The 17,323-nt window shown below is 39.0% G+C and overlaps 2 protein-coding genes across 3 annotated transcripts; one reads left to right on the top strand and one right to left on the bottom strand.

The window, feature by feature from the left end:
- Positions 1–923: 923 nt before the first annotated feature.
- SLU7 (SLU7 homolog, splicing factor) lies at positions 924–12,900 on the bottom strand. Of its 2 annotated transcripts, XM_035563937.1 has the most exons (15): positions 12,460–12,900; positions 11,648–11,801; positions 11,286–11,366; positions 10,515–10,679; positions 9,463–9,528; positions 7,928–7,975; positions 7,362–7,493; positions 6,981–7,078; positions 5,524–5,591; positions 5,178–5,317; positions 4,359–4,520; positions 3,732–3,836; positions 3,509–3,583; positions 3,128–3,232; positions 924–2,125 (listed from the first exon to the last, which is right to left on the bottom strand). In XM_035563937.1, exons 1-15 carry the CDS (start codon positions 12,618–12,620, stop codon positions 1,946–1,948), a joined length of 1,740 nt encoding a protein of 579 aa, XP_035419830.1. In that variant the 5' UTR covers positions 12,621–12,900; the 3' UTR covers positions 924–1,945. The 2 variants fall into 2 exon arrangements, with proteins under 2 accessions (XP_035419830.1, XP_035419831.1); XM_035563938.1 differs by lacking the exon at positions 7,928–7,975 and having other exon boundaries at positions 12,460–12,893.
- Positions 12,901–13,043: 143 nt separating this feature from the next.
- PTTG1 (PTTG1 regulator of sister chromatid separation, securin) lies at positions 13,044–16,302 on the top strand. The gene is made up of 6 exons (XM_035563939.2): positions 13,044–13,150; positions 13,757–13,859; positions 14,143–14,321; positions 14,743–14,836; positions 15,626–15,775; positions 16,146–16,302. Exons 2-6 carry the CDS (start codon positions 13,778–13,780, stop codon positions 16,217–16,219), a joined length of 579 nt encoding a protein of 192 aa, XP_035419832.1. The 5' UTR covers positions 13,044–13,150; positions 13,757–13,777; the 3' UTR covers positions 16,220–16,302.
- The last annotated feature ends 1,021 nt before the right edge of the window (positions 16,303–17,323 follow it).

Raw genomic sequence — 17,323 nt, 5'->3', positions numbered from 1 at the left:
ACATTACGGGCCTCAGAAGAAGAGTTTACAGTTCAAACCAACTAATTCGGAAAAATCATTCAAGGTCAATTTGCATTCAGATCATAGCAGATCTCTGGAACACAGTAAAATAAAATTTTGATCATCAGTGACAATATCAGAGAACTTCTAATATAGAGCTGCATTGCAGACTAACACAAAATTTCCATTATTAGCATTTCTGTATATTAAATTAAAATACTCAATCCTCAGAAAGTGGCTGTGAAATCAAAAACATGGCAAGACATTTAAATTTACACTTACTGTACATAATTCCTTGTTGAAAAAAAAGAGTAATATTCACTTTGAAATCATCCATAATGTAGAAAGGTCAAGACATGAGCTGACGTGAAAACTCAGAAAGTGAGTCACTGGTATAGCAGAAGGGAAATAATGTCCCTAATAGTTTTCCCTTTGACTTTCTATATTTTTTTTGTGAAAATATAAAAGCAACCTCTGGAAAAACTAATTTCCACTCTGAAGTTTTTCCTTTCTAGTACTTGACTATATTAACAATTCCGCCTTGAATGAAGATCCTCGGTGTCTCTAGTTTGGTATATTTCTTCTGCAAGTGCTAAAAGTACTTTATAAGATTTATTAACCTGACTGTGGATTTTTATTTTAATAAAGCTTTATTTTAAAGTCTGCATTCAGAATTAGTATTTCTGTAACAAAAATAAAGGGGAAGCAGATTTGGAGAAAAAAACAGCTTAAAAAAAAAAAAGAAACCAGCCTTACACGTGAGAGTAGGTGAAACATACTATACTTTTTTTTTTTAAATCATTTGCTTCTACTAACTGTAGAATATAATTCATTATTTACAAAGTTGAAATTATAATCAGGTTCTTCATTAGAAGAGCTACAATTACAAAGTTTTCCCTGTCCTACCATTAATATAACCATACTTAATTTGGTTATATGTAAGCCACATTTAATGAGACTGTTTAAGCTTCAATAGAACAAATTGTCAGTCCTTCTGCCTCTAAAGCTATGGCATCAAGTTTTTTTCCCATTTTTTCAACTTTTAATAGCTACAGTGGAGAATTCCCAGTTTAAGGAGGAATACTGCCAAACATATAGCAAATGCTGCATGACATCACAAGGTATTAGTCTAACACTTAGCATCCCACCATGTAACAGGATTCTGGAAGTTGTAGAAGTAAGATGTATATTGTTTTAAAACAGAAAACCAAAAAACTTCGATCTTCACAGCTGAAATATATGTTAACGTCTGCAGAAACAATCAGAATTTAAAAGCTCTATACAGTTTCTTCTAGCCTTTTAGTTACAACAGATACATAGCATTTAAGACCTTTATATTAATTTAACCAAAACTGTACAATCAATTTTACATTTCCAAAATTCTTACTATAAAGTGATCAAATCAACTATTTCTCCTTTTAAAGCCATGTGACAGGCAAGTCCATTTACAAATAAAAGTTAGACTTCAGTAGGTGTACAAATTTATCTTCGACAATTTTTGCTTTATATTAACAGCGACACCTGCCAATCACTTCTTTTGGGTAGTCAGTTTTACTGAATTTATCAAGTCTTCATGCATTGCCAAATGAATCTGGAATTTCTGGAATTACAGCCAGTATCAGATCATTTCTCTTCCAATCGGGAGTTTAGAGTGGATGTATCCTTCTTCTTTATCATCTATGTGTACACACACACGCATATATATGTGTGTATGTATCTATACACACACGGTCACAAATTATGTGCGTACATACATACACATACAAAATTGCTCCAAGTACTAGACTGCTTACATCTACTGAAAGAAGTTTTTACCAACATCTGTGTTGCAAAGAAAATCTCTGCCATTTCTGGCATTTATTAGCCACGTGGAAGGTAAGCGTCTATAGACTCGTAAACTAGTATGGAAAAAAATTCCCGTGTACTGGAATGATTTTCATCAAGGCTACTGTCCAAGAAAAGAGGCCATGGGATCATCAGGTCTCTGACGTTTCATTCTATAGGCTTCCATTTCCTCTTCTGTTGGCTCTCTGGTTTCATATACACTGTTGTATGGTCTCTTCCTCTCATCTAACTGCATAATTTCTTTAACTTGGAGGAGACGAGCCTCTTCTGCATTTAATGCCTGAAACAGAAGAGGGAAAGGGGGGGAATCCAAAGAAAGTTAAGCAAAAAAAAAAAAGCAAACAAACCCAAAACCAACAACAAAAGTTTACATTATATTCTAGTATAACAAACAATTAGCAGGCAGAACGGTGGGATAAGCAATGCACATCATGTCCACCTACAGCACAATTCACGTGTGCTATTTAATGCTTATTTTTGAGCATTTAGCATAATATGATAGTAAATTAGCATTTTGCAAACAAGATACTTTAATGCCCTTCCAATTGCCAAAATCCAGTAAGAAACTCATGGGTTTTAGCTAAAATGTAATCATGATCCATAAAGTACAAAAGCAGATAAGAAAGCATGTCATCTTTGTGTTTTGTTCCCGTTTCAGAATGATTTTAAAATGAAAACATGCTTTTTGAAATATGAATTATCCCATTTTTCAAACTACTACTGTTGCTCCTTCTTGCTATTGAAAAGAAATTACTCTTCTACAATGTTCTGATTAATCACAGTCTAACATTAATTTCCCCTGCATACCCAAGGCAGGGTGTTGTGCTTGCACAGGGTCCATCTGGCAACAGTCAATAGATAGATTGTGGACGGACTTACTGTATCAGCTATGAGACTGGGCCCAAGTATGGGATAAAAAGTTCTAAGTCGAGCTTTGACAATGCCTTTGTTCTTTGATCTCAAGTTGCTGTGTTCTGCAATGTCTTTATATCTAGTGCTGTAATAGGCGACTAGGAAAGAAGTGTTCTGTATCTTCTAAACTAAGTCTTCCAAAACTAGACTATTTACTGCATGTTTGCCTGACAAATAGAGAGTAGAAGCTATGTACTTTAGAACATCTAACAGCATCTAACAGCACTTTAAATTTGCTTCAGCTCAAAATTAGCATCAAAGAACAGTCCACAGAATTCCACAAGAACTGTTACAGGCTTCATAAAACTAATGTTGTAAAAAAATATCTGAAGTTCTTTTTGCAACAGAAACACTGAAGAGTATAGCGCACCTTTTTAAGTTTTTCTTGCTTCTTTTTCTCTTCACCCTCGCTGTCTGAATTTGAGCTCTTTTTATGTTTCTTCTTTTTCTTCTCTTTCTGTTTCTCTTGGTGGATCTTTAAGGCCGAAAAACAACAGCAGTTAAGATTCAGCTAGTGAACAGTAGCAATATTCTACGATTCTATGAACTAATTTCAAGCCATCATAGCATTAGTAGACAGTAGGGATTTTTGAGAGTTTAGTTTTGAACAGAGATGTAAATGACACAGTAATTCAGTTTAATGATTTTTAGACTCCTTAGAATGACTTGCATAATCTTGTAGTTATACATATGTTCGGGTCATGCAAAATGCTGAGGAAAAATACGTCCCTTAAAAAGGTAAACAACTCACCTCCATCAGTGTTTTGGGTTTTGTCATGTGTTCTTCCTCTCTGGGTTGCTCTTCTAGTAAGCTTGCTTCAGTATTCTATACAAACAGAAAAGGGAGAGGATATCCATTTACAAAGCATGTTTGAAAGGGGAAGGACAAGTTAAAAAAAGCAAAACCACCTAAAGCTTATGCAGATGAATGCCTTCTAGCTCTACTCAAGTAATTAAAAAAAGACAATACTTACAGCAATTTCTTTCCCAGCTTCTCCTGTACAGTATGAGTACTTGACAAATGAGTGGCAGCATTTGTAACCCCACTTGCCTTCTTTCCAGTATGAACCCCAAATGCACTGCAAGAAAAGACACCACAGCAGTTACATCTATAATAATACTCCCATAAGAAGCAGGCTGCAAATTATTCCTGACATCATTTCCTCATTTCCTGATGAGCAACCTATTCAAACAGTCCAGAAGGGGAAGTTATGAGAAACACTTTTGCAATTTTACGTTAGTCTTACAGGTGTGGTTTCAAAAAAAAAAAAAAAAAACAAAACACAGCAACTTCCCCTTCCATTTAAGATGGCCATCACAACTCCTCAAATTCATTCACACTGCAATCAGGAGAAGTTAAAATTCCTCCTTAGTTGAAGAGTGTGTCACAATTTAGGGAGGGAGAAATTTATCTACTTGGTGTTTTAACTATATTGCACTGCATCTACTACACCTCTTTCCCTTCCAAAGGAAGTTTTTTTTTTTTTTTTTTGGATATATATATATATATATATGTATGTGTATATATCTATATATATGTATGTATGTGTGTATATATATTACTTCATGTATATATATATTTACTTCAAGTAAGTACTTACTGTATGGTTGTTGATCTTCACATCTTCTTCATATTTAGAACATGCAATAGCTTTCTCTTGTCCTTTGATAACTGTCCCATGTCTAGAATACTCCACGTAATCTTCTGTTTGAGCTAACAGCAATTCAGCTGGTGGGGTATCTAGATGTTCTTGTCCTCCATACTATAATACAAAAGAAATGACATATGATAGTTTAGCAAAAAAAAAAAAACAGTCTATGTAGTTAAGCACACATTAAAAAAATTTCATCTTTGGTGCCTTCTCTGTCCACACCTCTAGAACAAAATACAACACAAAAGAAGTGGGTAGAGACAATTTAATCTTTAGTGAATAGCTAAGAGAATTATGTGTCCTCTCAGGGCCACTGATGTTTTCTTCTATTCCTGAAGAATTACACCGGTAATATTTCTTACTTTAGAGATTATTTCTAAGCGGGAAAACTTTTCAGACCAAACCAAAAGGTGGAAAAATACAACCTTGGTATAACCAGAGCAGTATGTTCCTCCCCCCGCCAAACTTGCATCTAAGATTTGGATTCCTCCTACATACTGGTGTCGGATTTTTCACTAGAGAAATTCTGACAGTTAAGGGAAGACCTCTCAGTAATCCAAAGAAACACTAGCAGATCTTCAAAGGTTCCTACATTAAATAATATAATGAATCCAATATATGAGATTATATATATACACACAATAAAGCTCATCAGAACAGCTGATGCATTTTCACATAGCAGTAGTAGTAGTAGCATGTATTTGTTCCCTAAGAACCAGAATTCAAACTCGACAGAATTCTTATTAAATAAAACCAAACATCTATTACCTTCTCTAAGATGCTTTCTTTCTGCTGTGCCTTGAAATCTTCTTTTTTCACTTTGAAGGATTTATAGAGTAGCTCTAATTTTGTAGGGTCCGCTTGAAGATGCACTTCTGAGCCTTTGTCATAAGCCTCCCAAGCAAACACTGTGTTCACAAGAAGCAATGTTTATTCTCAAAAATACATTCAAATTATTATCTTTAATTTTCTAATAGTTTGAAAGACAATTTAAATCTAGAAAGATTTCTCTTTTGCAAAAAAAAGTGTTGCTAACTTAAGTCTTTAAAATCCATTCTTTAAAAACAGAACAAAAAAACAAACCCCATGAAACCACAGAAAAATAAACACTTACACTGAGTCTGTGCCATTGAAATGGTATCTCCAGTGTAACGAACAAAGTTGTCACCTGCATAACCAACTCTGCAGGAAAGAACAATATTATTTTTAGCATGCAGATAACATGAGTTTCTTTTAAGCAAATCATATAACACCAACAGGAAAGTAAAATTTTCCCTTATGTCCTGAGTTACAAACGGAGGGAGAGAAGCATTCGTTCAATACATGAAATTAAAGTCTAGGCTCACAATAGAGTCACGACAGTATTAGACGGCACTTTAGAGTACTCATGCTACAGGGTCTTAGAGCTGTCTGGGATACCATGAGTCAGGCCTGGGCCTAATTGCACAGTAATTGCACAAGTGGTACGTGATTCTGTAGCACTGACCTCTGCTTTTGGATTTGTGAATCTCTCCTTCTGCTCAGCCAATTTCAAGCTAGGAAATAGCTTTACTGCCCTGTTACCTTTTGCACACCCCTTGTAGAGGTTGACAAAGGGCAGATGGAATGCAGGCTGAAAATGAAATAACATTGACAATTCAGTTTCCCACTGTTTTCATCTCCCAAAGCCACTCTGAAAAGCTTAGTCTGCAGTGCTGTTACAGAAACACAGACTGAACAAAGGTCAAATTACAACTCTGGAGAGAAATGAAAGCACCTTCATCTGAAAATAAAATTGACTGGCATTATTCTTGCTGGAGACAGAGAGAGGTGGAAAGAGCATTATTTGCTAGCATTTAGCCACTGCCATTCTATTTCAGGCAGCAAGCTAATCCAATTACAGTACCCTGAAAAACATTTCTACTCACAGCCTGTCTACCCTGTATGTCCACAGAGCAACATGGGTCAAGGCAGGGTCACAGCTCAAGTGCTTGACTTGGGTTTTAAGCGAGACAGCCTTATGTACAACCCAAAGCCTGCCTGTGGCACTCTGTAATTGTCTATCTAGACAATGCCAAAGTTTTCAGACTTTTTCTGTGCAGACTCCATTAATACACAGAGAGCTTTTGATCCTAGTTCAGGCATTTAGTCAGATACCACAGATACTCCAGGCCAGTCTCCAGGGCTGAATGCATCCCAACAAAAAAGGGGTTGAAATTTAGATCCATTACTGAAAATACTTTACGTGTACAACATTACTGTTTACCATTATCTCTTCTACATACAACAGTGTTCTAATCCTTGATCTATATCAATTAGTATACAAAATGGTAGTTCCTGCATCCCTGAGGATTAAAGCCCACTATCACTAACACACTACTTTTATATACTAAAACCAATAAAGTGTTAATAAATAAAACATTTTTTCCATGTTTACTGTAAAGCATTATTGAAAGACTCTTCTATCCGTAACTGACTAGGGATTCATTAATAAAAAGACACACAGATATGAAATAAAAGACAAAACTTTTAGAGCAGTCTCCTTTGTGACAGTTTTGTTGGGTACACAAGCATGACCCTGTTTTAACTTACTCATCTGGATTCTTGCCTGTATTGGCATATGGGTTCTCTCTCATCGCTCTTGTTTTGGGATCATAATAAGCTGAGTTTGGATCTAGATTCCTTAGGTACTAGGGGACAAAAACAACACAAACATACAACATAAAAGATATTCGATTAAAATATATGATTTTTAAAGAATTGAAATTACTGCTGTATCCCCCAAATTAGACATTTTAAAATAACGGAATATCTGTGCACAAGATAGACCTTGAAGAAGTTATAACATGAGCAGGAAGAAAACTGTGGACAGACTTTAACCTCTAAACCCTCAAACACACTAATAATTGAGGGTATGAGTTTTAAAATTAACTAATATGAATATAAAAGGAAAAAATAAAGTTCTTTACTCACTTTTGCAATATCTTCCCGAATACGTAAATTTCGGACTGTGATACGTCTTTTAGAGTCAAAGTTCTGCCCAGGCATATCAATGTCATCTGCATATTTATCTTCATCTTCATCTTCACTGTTACGTTCTCTTTCCTGAGGAGAGAAACAGAAAACTTCTCAGAGACAAGTACAAGAATCTGATTTTAGTGGTTTCATTAAAAAAATGGGCCTAAGCATGCAAATCTATCATGCAGATACACTCAGCATTTCAGAAATACTGATTAAGGGACTTCCATTTCCTCCAGTTACAAAAATATAACTGTGACAATATTAAAACAATAGTTATCTAGGGCAAAATATACCATGCAAATAACAATGTTATTTGCTTGCACCCCTAAGGTTTGACAACACGTGTGACTTCAACAAAAAACCCTCGATGAAATCCAACGACCTCTTCCAAAAGGGAACAGACAACCGGTGGCATGAACCCAACACTGAAACCCTTACACCACCCTTGTTTTGCTATTCCACTAACTACGGGTCTTTTTTTCCTGCCCATGGTGTGATGCAGTGGGTAATCATCTTACTGTCTGGGAATTTGGTTCCTCTTCTCCCCACTGGTGTCTTGGGGAGTTCTGCAGCAAACAAAGAGCACATCAGCAGAGAAGAAGAGAAGACAAGACAGTGCAGATAGGAAAAACGGCAGGGAGATAAAGACCAATCAAAGCAGAGCTTTGAGGCTGGTTGCAAAAATACAATGCACTTGTAGTGCAAAATGCACAAAGATCACTCCATTTTGAATATTCTAAAATAGAGTTGGTAAGTATCACTATCACAGACACAAGCTGGAGACCTTTTCACTGGATTACAAACCACATTTCTAGAATTTGCTTTTCTTGCAAAGGCTTTGAACTGTCACTGTGATCTAAAGCTTGTTATACCTCTGAAAACTAATGGTTTTAGACTAGAATATTTCATATCATGTAAATATAACTAAGATTCACCTCTAAAAGCTTAAAAAAATCTACATTAAAGAGATATGTATGCAAGTATTTTGTTAGGACTGACAGGAATAAATTATGGCTTCTGATTCACGCTTGGTAATCTAGCAAAACGCAGCCAGATTTTTTATTAACCTGTTTAGCCCTTAACCTGAGAGTAATTGCCATGGCAAAGCTGTCCAAAAAAAAAAAAAAGTATATGGAAGCTAAAAATGTTTGTGGTGAATACAGGCATCAAAACCAAACAAAAAACACCTTTCTACCCGTAAGATCAGTAGTCTGTATTTTGTGTTGGGTCAGAAATTTAGTTCATTCTGCCATCTAGTGACAAAATGAAAGGTGATAATCATGGAAAATGGGGACCCAATCATATGTGGTCTATTAGTTGATGGTGGTTTTAAATTGTTTTTTTTTAAGAATACCAATTAAAAAAAAATACTTCTGACCAGTAACAATCTCTGCTTTTTCACCACTTTATAAACTTAGAATATTATCATAAATGACTTTAAAAATCCGAATTTTGTATCAAAGATTATCAAAAGTGGTGCCTATAATCTAAGGGGAGCCTGTAGAAGTTAACAGAAGATGCATACTCTTCAGTTACATGCCAGAGGGAAGTAGATACGTATGTTCAGCCTTCAAATAATCAGACACACTGCAAGTAGTCAAAGCAATGACTGAAGAAGAAACAAGTTTGGGTTTAAGATAAAGAAAATACCTTCCTATTCCTATTTATACTAAGCATTACTAAAACAATCCGCATAATAATCAGTGCTCCAACATCAATCAGACAAAACAGTCCTTAAATACTTAAAACATGTCTGTGTGAACTGAATTACACGGAAAACAACCTTTCTGAGCCAAAATTCCACATCATTAATTTTAGAAGATTAATAATCAAAAGGAATTTTTGCCCAAAAGGCAAGTAATGTCATTTAGAAGAAGGTATTCTGAATTCTTGTATGTGACAAAATAAGCTGGTGCTAGGAAGAGCTTTAAATTACTGAAGAGTATAAAAAGCAGTAGAAAAACAAGTACAGAGAATAAAAGCATCAGAGAAGTAACCTGTCCTATTTTCACTCAGCCTAAACAAAAATAAATTAGGAGTTTGATTTACTTACCACTTGCTCCAACTTTCCTGATGCTAACTCTTCCTGAAGCTTCTGCGCCTTCAGTGTACGTTTGGCCTGCATATCACGCAAATGCATTTATTTTAATATTGCCTTTTAATAGCAAGTATGTAGTAACATCATAAGCATTTCCCGTGATCGCAGCCATTTAAAATCTATCCATTACTATAAGAAACCAGACATTTAATTCTTTGGGTGCTCGTAAAAAAAAAAACAAAAAACAGCAGCCTAGAGATAGTCTCCTCGACACCTATGCTTAACCACACTGCTTGTAGAGCCTCAAGGAAACTACATATACTAACCACTTTACTGTTTTATATTACATTGGTAAATAAACCAATTTACCAGAGCTTATGCAGCTATACCATTACTACGTCCATCGTAATTGAAGAACACACAGCTTATTTTAGTTCAGTAGTTTTTAACAACAACTATGCTTTATTATTGTGTCCTCATAATCTAGTTAGGAATTTCGGTGCTTAAGGTAGTTCATGACAGATGCTGCAAGCATTTATGATTCACACAGGAACCATCAAATTCTATCATCTAAAATGACATTTTAAAGCAGCATGAATTGATTTTTCACATGCATTTGACATCACTGAACCACAGAGACACGTACAAATAGTTCCCTGCTCCACAGCGGAAAGAAAAAGGATTCTTAAGTAACAAAAATATGAATGAGCTTACAAATACAGCTTTATTGACTCTAGGTAGTAAAGACAGCTTAGAAATTCCTTTCTTGCCTGCAATTTAATGTGCATCTTGGTTAATAAACTCCACAACTTGTCTAGTAAAAGGTAAGCAATCTGGAGAGACACTTCATTTATTGCAGACCCGTACTCAGTTGTCTGTTCTGATTTTAACTTTCAGTTCAAGTGAAGTTTTGCTATCAAACACAGAATCTACCTCGCTTTCCATTATGAATACCGCACAAGGTCCAACATTAACAGTGCACGTAGCAAGCACTCCTCCACCTAGTGAAGCCAAACACTGAACTTTTCCCAGTAAACTATAAGCTATAAACTATATAACCTACGCACCAGATCAACCTTGGCATATTCCTCTACAATCTTCATGTGCTCTTCTGGGTTATAGCCATTCCAACGATCTCGCTTTCCATCGTAATCAAACATCAGTTCAGGTTGCACATGTTCATCTGGTGCAATATTCATGCCTGTGTATTTTGCTCCAACTTTCCTGGGTCTCTGAATAAATAAATAAATAAATGCATCGGTCAATTAGATTGGAATATGCTGCTTGCTAAGACACACACCTTTAAAAACAATATCAATTTATATAAAATTTATAAAAAAATTCAAGTTAAATTCAAAACTGTTAGCCTCCAAATTCTAAGTAAACGTGAGCAGTTCAGTTCTGTATTTTAAAGTAATACAACTGACTCAAAAATACCAATTACTGACTCAATTTTCAACAGTTAAAGAAGCGATTAAAATAGTTTCTGGGGACTGCTTCTAGCTGACGTGAAACAGACAGCCACAGCAGCATCTGAGTTAAAGTAAATTAACATGAACTAAAAGCCAAACGCTTTTACCTTTTATTTTAGTGCTTATCACAAACAGAAATGATGAACACCACCCTGAACAGTAGTTATTTTTTTCTTCACTTTTCTCTTGTTTCTCCTACATAACTATTGTTTTAGAATCTTTCAAACAGAATTTTGATACTTGTAACCTTTTTTAAAGTAACTTTTTCAAAATAGTAGTTTTTTACTTTAGCTAGCTATTTTTCATTAAGATTAGAACTCATGTTGTTTTCAAAGCCATTAAAACATCAACAGTGGTCAAGTTTACCTCCATGCAGTCTTTCTTTTTGTGTGTCAACGCACCACAGTTCTCACAAGCCCCTTTACGGTATCTGGTAGCTATTGCATGCTAAACAACAGAAAAGACAAGCACTGTACAAGTTTGTGGCAACATTCATATATGTGTTTCCATCAACTAATTCATTTTTTTCAATGCCACTAAAGCACATATGCTCTAGCCAAACCCAAAATGCTTATTTTGTTTATCACCAAACACAGGAACATGCCTGCTGAATACAAATTCCCAGCTCTTGCCCGCCCCAAAAACACAGACCCAGAAATTGCAGGATGTCAATGACTCTTATTTCCTCAAACAAAACCTTTATTTTAGGACAAAAACATTTTGCACACCTCTTGAACTCCTCGTTTGTACCAATCTCCAGAAGAGCTGTACTGTTTCTGCTTCTCTGGCTGGGGTCTCTGATGCTTTAGCGTAGGCCTCTTAGAAGGATCTATGTACCATGGCACTGAAGAAATGTACTGAGGAATATGAGGATTGATATCTCTGTAAAAGATGTCATGAAATAAATACGTGGCGCAGGAAAAAAAAAAACCCACATCTCGCAATTTAGCCTAACAAATAACTCTTACATTAAGTTCAATGCTTTAAAAGTGATGATAATCACTGAAACTATAATGCCGTAAGTAAGGTCATCTCAAGTATGTAAACAGACTTCCTTGAGATTTTGTTACCATTAATTCACTTAAACTCCTGACTCCAAACTAAATACTTCGTTCTACGCAGTTACTGAGGACAAGAATATTAATGCTTCTCTTTCCGGAGGCCATGGGATGGTGAGCAGGGGCCTTGTAGATGCCACAGAGAAAAGGAACAAACAACCTGTAAAGTCCCCCAGTACTCTGTGTACACCCCTTGTAAAACACCCCTTGTAGGGGCTCGCATAAGGGGGGCAGCACCCAACAGATCAGGTAAACGTCGATTTATTGGGCTAGCACCCTAACAGACCGGGTAAACAGCGAACACTCCGTTTTGGAAGCAGAAACGCCGGTTTTCTGAGGAAGGCCGGAACGTTCTAAGTAAATTCACGGAATCGCGCAGTTCCCTCCCGCAGCGCAGTGCGCCCCCCAGAGCGCTGCCATCCCGCGGCCAACAAGACCGCTTTGCGGCCTGCCCCTTTAACCAGCGCGCTAACAAGACTTACTTCCCTTCTTCGTCCACTTCAGCAGGCGCGTTCCCCAGCTTTCTCTGTTCCTCCAGCTCCTTCTTCTTCCTCCAGTCTTCCCTCGTCATCTTCTTGGGCTCTTCCAGGCCCACCTCGCCCGGGCCCCCCGCGGCGCCGCTGGCGGCCGCCCCCGCCGCCATTTTGTGTGCCTCCAACCGAGACCCCCGCACGGAGCCGGCCCGACGCCGCCGGGCAGCACGCCTCGCGCAGCTTCACTTCGTCGTTTTTCCGCCCTTCTCCTCCTCCTCCAGCGACGCCACGGGCCCCTCCACACCACCGAGGTGACGGAGCGGTGACGCGGTGACGCAGCGACACGCCACCCCTTCCGCCCCCAGCCCTCCCTGCCGCCCGTCTCCCAGCTAGGCCGCAGCGCCGCGCCGCCACCCCCACCATGCACCGCGGCTCCTCCTCGAGCCCCACCCCTTAAAGGCACCGCCCCCCGCGGCGGCCTCACGCCGGTTCCGCAGCAACGCGGCGGCGTCGGGGGCGGGCTCGCTCCTGCCCGGTTCTGCCCTGCCCGCTAGCGCTGCTGAGCCAATCGGGTGCCTGAGCGTTAGTCGAAGCGGCCAATGGGAGAGGCGGAGACGATTTAAAAGCTGGCGGCGGGAGGGCGGTGCCTCATAGTCAGCGCCGCTACTGCAGCCGGGGGACTTGCTGCTGCCCGCCCCAGGTGAGGGGGAGTGGGCCTGCTCGGGCTCCGGGCCTTAGGCGGCGCGCAGTGAGAGCGTCTCGGGCAGGCGCTGGGAGGGGACGGCGAGGTAGCGCCGGGCGCTCCCCCATGGGCAGGGACACCTCCCACCAGGTCGGGTTGCTCAGGGCCCCACCCAGCCTGGCCGTGGGCACTTCCAGGGCCGGGGCACCCGCAGCTTCTACGGGCAGCCCGTGCTAGGGCCTCGCTGCCCTCACGGTATTACTCGCCTTTGTGGGATAAGCAGCAATAAACGCCATAGAAAAGCGAGGCAGTGACCCGGAGATATCGGCCTTGCTGCGTAGGATTGTTAGGGAGACCTTGCAACTTTCTCAAATCCATGGGGGCTGTGACCTTGCTATGTGCTTGGATACCTTCAGCCATAAGTCTGTAGTCAAGCTCCTGTGACTTGAAGTGTGTCGTTCTCCACTCAGAAACCTCAGTACTGTCTATGACAAAAGCCGAATGATTTTTCTCATCTTCCTCATCTCAGAACCAGCTCTGTTGCCTGTAGCGCTGTTTAAAAACTGCGCTGTGCTGAAAGAAATGATAAGAACTGATTTCTTCTCTTTATGTATGCCTTTCTAGAGTGGTCTCACCAGCCTGAAGATGACAACTCTAATCTTCTTAGATAAGGAGAACGGTGAAGTTGGTGCTGCTAAGAATCAATTAAGACGCCCTTCAGGATCATGTGCGTATATGCCCTGCTAAAGTAGTGGGGAACAGAGTAAGGTGCATGAATTGGGTTTCATTATTCACCAATTTGAACAGAGAGCAGAACTGGTTAATTAGATATAAAAATAAAACTAAGCTTATCAATTGTTATGAAAGTGAAAATTACTTGCCTTTCACAGAGAGGGCTTATGCTTCTGAATTATAAGTAGAGAATGACAATTTGCTTTCTAGCATGTGTACCTAATGAAGCAGGCTTTAGGGTTGACATGGTGCTAAAGCTTGCTCTTTCCTCCCCCCAGCAAAAGTCTTGTCTGAAAGAACTCAAGTCAGTACGCCACTTCCTAAAAAAACAATTAAAACATCTCCAGCCACATCACACTCTGTCAGAAAGGCTCTTGGAAATGTGAATAGGACTGTAGGAGTCACAAGCAAGAAAGAGCAGATGAGACAGAAAAATCAACCTTGCACTGCAAAGAAAGTAAGTACAACTGCCTTCCATAAGGGTGGGTGGGAAGGAAGGAAGGGGTGCAGGGCTTACCTACATAGATACAAGGCATGCAACAGCTTAGTGAATATGTAAAGGTAAAGAAGTGGCTCTAGAGAAAATGTTGCCTGAGTTACTGTCTTGTTCACATTTTAATTAGCAGGGCTTTAATATAATGAGCCTAAATGTTGTACAGCAGAGATTTGTTGCCAGTGCATATGGTACAGTTACAAAAGCGAAGCAGCGTAAGGGCAAATGCTTCAGCTACTTTGCATTGAAGGTGTTAGAATTTAGATGTAACTGAGGACTGTATGACAGTGTTCTTGTCTTTTCTGTGCTGGACAGCTTTATAGACAAAAGGATACTACATTGAAAAAACAGATTAGCTCAAGTAATGTATCTTTCTCTTGTTAAGGTTGCTGAAAAGACTGCTGGATTAGAGAGCCAGGATGTGATACTTGAAGAACCCTTCCCTGAAATAGAAAAAATATTTTGCTATGATCCTGGAGGTAAGAACTCTTGGGGTAATTATTAAAACAAAGACTCAGGCTTTAAGGGTTGACACTGTAAGACTGGCCAAGCTGCAGTGGTAAACAACCTGATGATGTGCTTCTCCAGAGTCCATTCTTAAGCATAAGGGCATTTACTGTTTTTTGAAGCTCATTTGTGTTTGAATGTTTTAACTGCAATAGTTGTGCTCCAAACATGTAGTAGTCTCCATGTCTGTTATAGTGGCAGGAAGCTAGTTCCAAATAACCAAGTTATAGTTCTTAATTCATTAAATGGCATCTAGCAGGCAACTATATAAAGGGCTACTTGAATGTAGACTTCTCCTAAGAGTGTATGCCAAGACGGTACTCTGGAACTGAAGAGAAATCCCTACTCTGTAGGATAAAATAGTTGAAACTTCTAAAACTGTTCATCTCTGTGATGGGGAGAGCTATCTCAGTCCTTCAAACAGTCCAGGTTATGCTGAAGTAAATGTGCAAAAGCTATTGTACTGAAGACTGTTTTAGTATTGGTTTAAACGTATGTGCTGCTTGATGTAGTTGACAGTGTAGTGATTGAAAAGAAATTCCTAAAAGCTCCTGCTTTACACTAGCAGTTACATACACTTTAAGTGTTAGCATAGAAGATTTTGTGGGCAGCTAAGGTGTAGCTGCAAATAAGCACCCTGTAAGATGTAACTAACAGACTGAGTCTGTTCTGGAACTACTTTCACTTCATTTAATCTAGGATGACTTGCAGCTTCCCATGCTACTGTGCGCTGTTACTATACTAGTGTCTCTCCCAAACAGACTTTGAGAATTTTGATCTTCCTGAAGAGTACAGAGTAAGTGATATCAACCTGTATGGTGCTCCTCTCCAGATATTTACAAGCACCTCTGAAAAACCTCTGAACATGGTTCCTTCACCTGTGAAGACTGAAGAGATGTCATGGGAGTCTAGTAAGTGGAAAACCAGCACGAGTTTCAGTGCATACAGTGCTCATTAGTGGTCTGGGAGGAAAGCTAGTTGGCTGCAAGAGTGAACTGTCACTGCTGTCATAAGCGCCAGAATAGGACACTTATATCAAGCAGCTCTTGGTGTATAGCCAGGCTGAATTTAACTGGTCAACTCCACTAACAGTGGTCTCAAAGCCATATTGCTGTGTAGCTTTCTGCAGTGTATTGCTAAATGACTAGTTAGGACGAATTGTCCAACAGTATTTCCCATAGTCATTCAAGTGGCTTATGCAAACTCACTAGGAGCTAGCTTGTATGAGACTAAAATTTTGGGCTTCATGAGAAACTGATTTGCTCTATTTCTAACTTTCAGACTTGCTACAATCAACTACTGACTTCATTTCTACACTGGATGAGATCATTGATATGCCACCTATGAACCTATGAGCTTTAAAAGCATATTCTGAAGTTTCTGTTGAGTTCTATATTTTTAATTAAACTTTTAATAAAGGCTAGTTTAATGTGTGTAATACAGGACTTCTCTCTTTTCAGTAGAGCTAATATACCAAGTGCATAAGATGCAGGTAGTAAAATACTGCTTTGAAAACAAGGCTATCTGACAAGCTATGAAAGCTGCACACATGAAATCATTTTTGATATAATGCAAATTACTAGAGCTGGTACTGCTCTGACACTCTTACTTCCTGCACATGTTTGCTCTTCTCAGTGGTTGTCTGGGAGGGCATCTTAGATCCTTATGCAGATGTGTACTTCCACTTAATCTTCTAATTGTCACTGCATTATGTGGCTTTCACTGTTGGTATTGTCTATGCTGTGTGAGGCAAGGATGGAAGAACCCTCATCCTTCATGTCACAAGTGCAAATTCAATAGTTTCTTCTTTCACACTTGTAATGGTCTCAGTTCCTTTTCATAATGGTTTAAGACATGTCAGCCTTGGAGGTGGTATGACTTACAGTTGGCTGCTATCAAGCATTGGATAAAACTTGGTCTGAGGTGACTTTACTTCATTAGGGTTGCAATAGGCTACTCCATCTTAGTGTAAGTTTTATGAAGCTTGTACAGGCGATTCTTCTATGAACAGCTCCTTGAAGTTCAGGGGGAAAGAAGCAGTATGATCACTTGCGATGTCTGTGCAAACTGGTGTGCCGGAGACAAGGCTAAATTAATAGCAAGTGATGTTACTTGCTTAATGCATACAGCTGTACTTCTGATCTTTATTTTTCCTCTAGGCAGCAAGAAGTCAGTTCAGGAGCAGAGTTCCTAGTGAGAGTCAGGAATCCTACCCACTACTAAATTTCTTACACTTCCAGTTTTGCAGATGAAATTAGCAGTTGGCCTTGAGATTTAACTTGCATTTATAGTTTCTGGGGAGTACTCTGATCTACTTGAATTCCAGCAGCCTGTTCAGCTCATCCTTACCACGAGTCAATGCTGTGACTGTTTTCTGGTGATTTGCTAAGATGGGAGGTCTTTCTGCTCTTCCATGGGGCACCTGAGCTCTAGTATCCTGAACAGGAACAACCATGTCA

This window comes from Cygnus atratus, chromosome 14 (genome assembly GCF_013377495.2).
Source record: "Cygnus atratus isolate AKBS03 ecotype Queensland, Australia chromosome 14, CAtr_DNAZoo_HiC_assembly, whole genome shotgun sequence".
Classification (NCBI taxonomy): Eukaryota; Metazoa; Chordata; class Aves; order Anseriformes; family Anatidae; genus Cygnus; species Cygnus atratus.
This window is presented reverse-complemented; position numbering and strand designations above follow the sequence as displayed.

Bases quoted from the DNA above. Each gene is read 5' to 3' on its own strand.
- SLU7 (XM_035563937.1), bottom strand. From the start codon at position 12,620: ATGGCGGCGGGGGCGGCCGCCAGCGGCGCCGCGGGGGGCCCGGGCGAG. The intron at 11,802-12,459 runs GTAAGTCTTGTT...CATCTTTTACAG, and splicing joins GAAGTGGACGAAGAAGGGAA to AGATATCAATCCTCATATTC. The intron at 10,680-11,285 runs GTAAACTTGACC...TTATTTATTCAG, and splicing joins AAAAGAAAGACTGCATGGAG to AGACCCAGGAAAGTTGGAGC.
- PTTG1 (XM_035563939.2), top strand. From the start codon at position 13,778: ATGACAACTCTAATCTTCTTAGATAAGGAGAACGGTGAAGTTGGTGCT. The intron at 14,322-14,742 runs GTAAGTACAACT...TCTCTTGTTAAG, and splicing joins AACCTTGCACTGCAAAGAAA to GTTGCTGAAAAGACTGCTGG. The intron at 15,776-16,145 runs GTAAGTGGAAAA...TCTAACTTTCAG, and splicing joins AGAGATGTCATGGGAGTCTA to ACTTGCTACAATCAACTACT.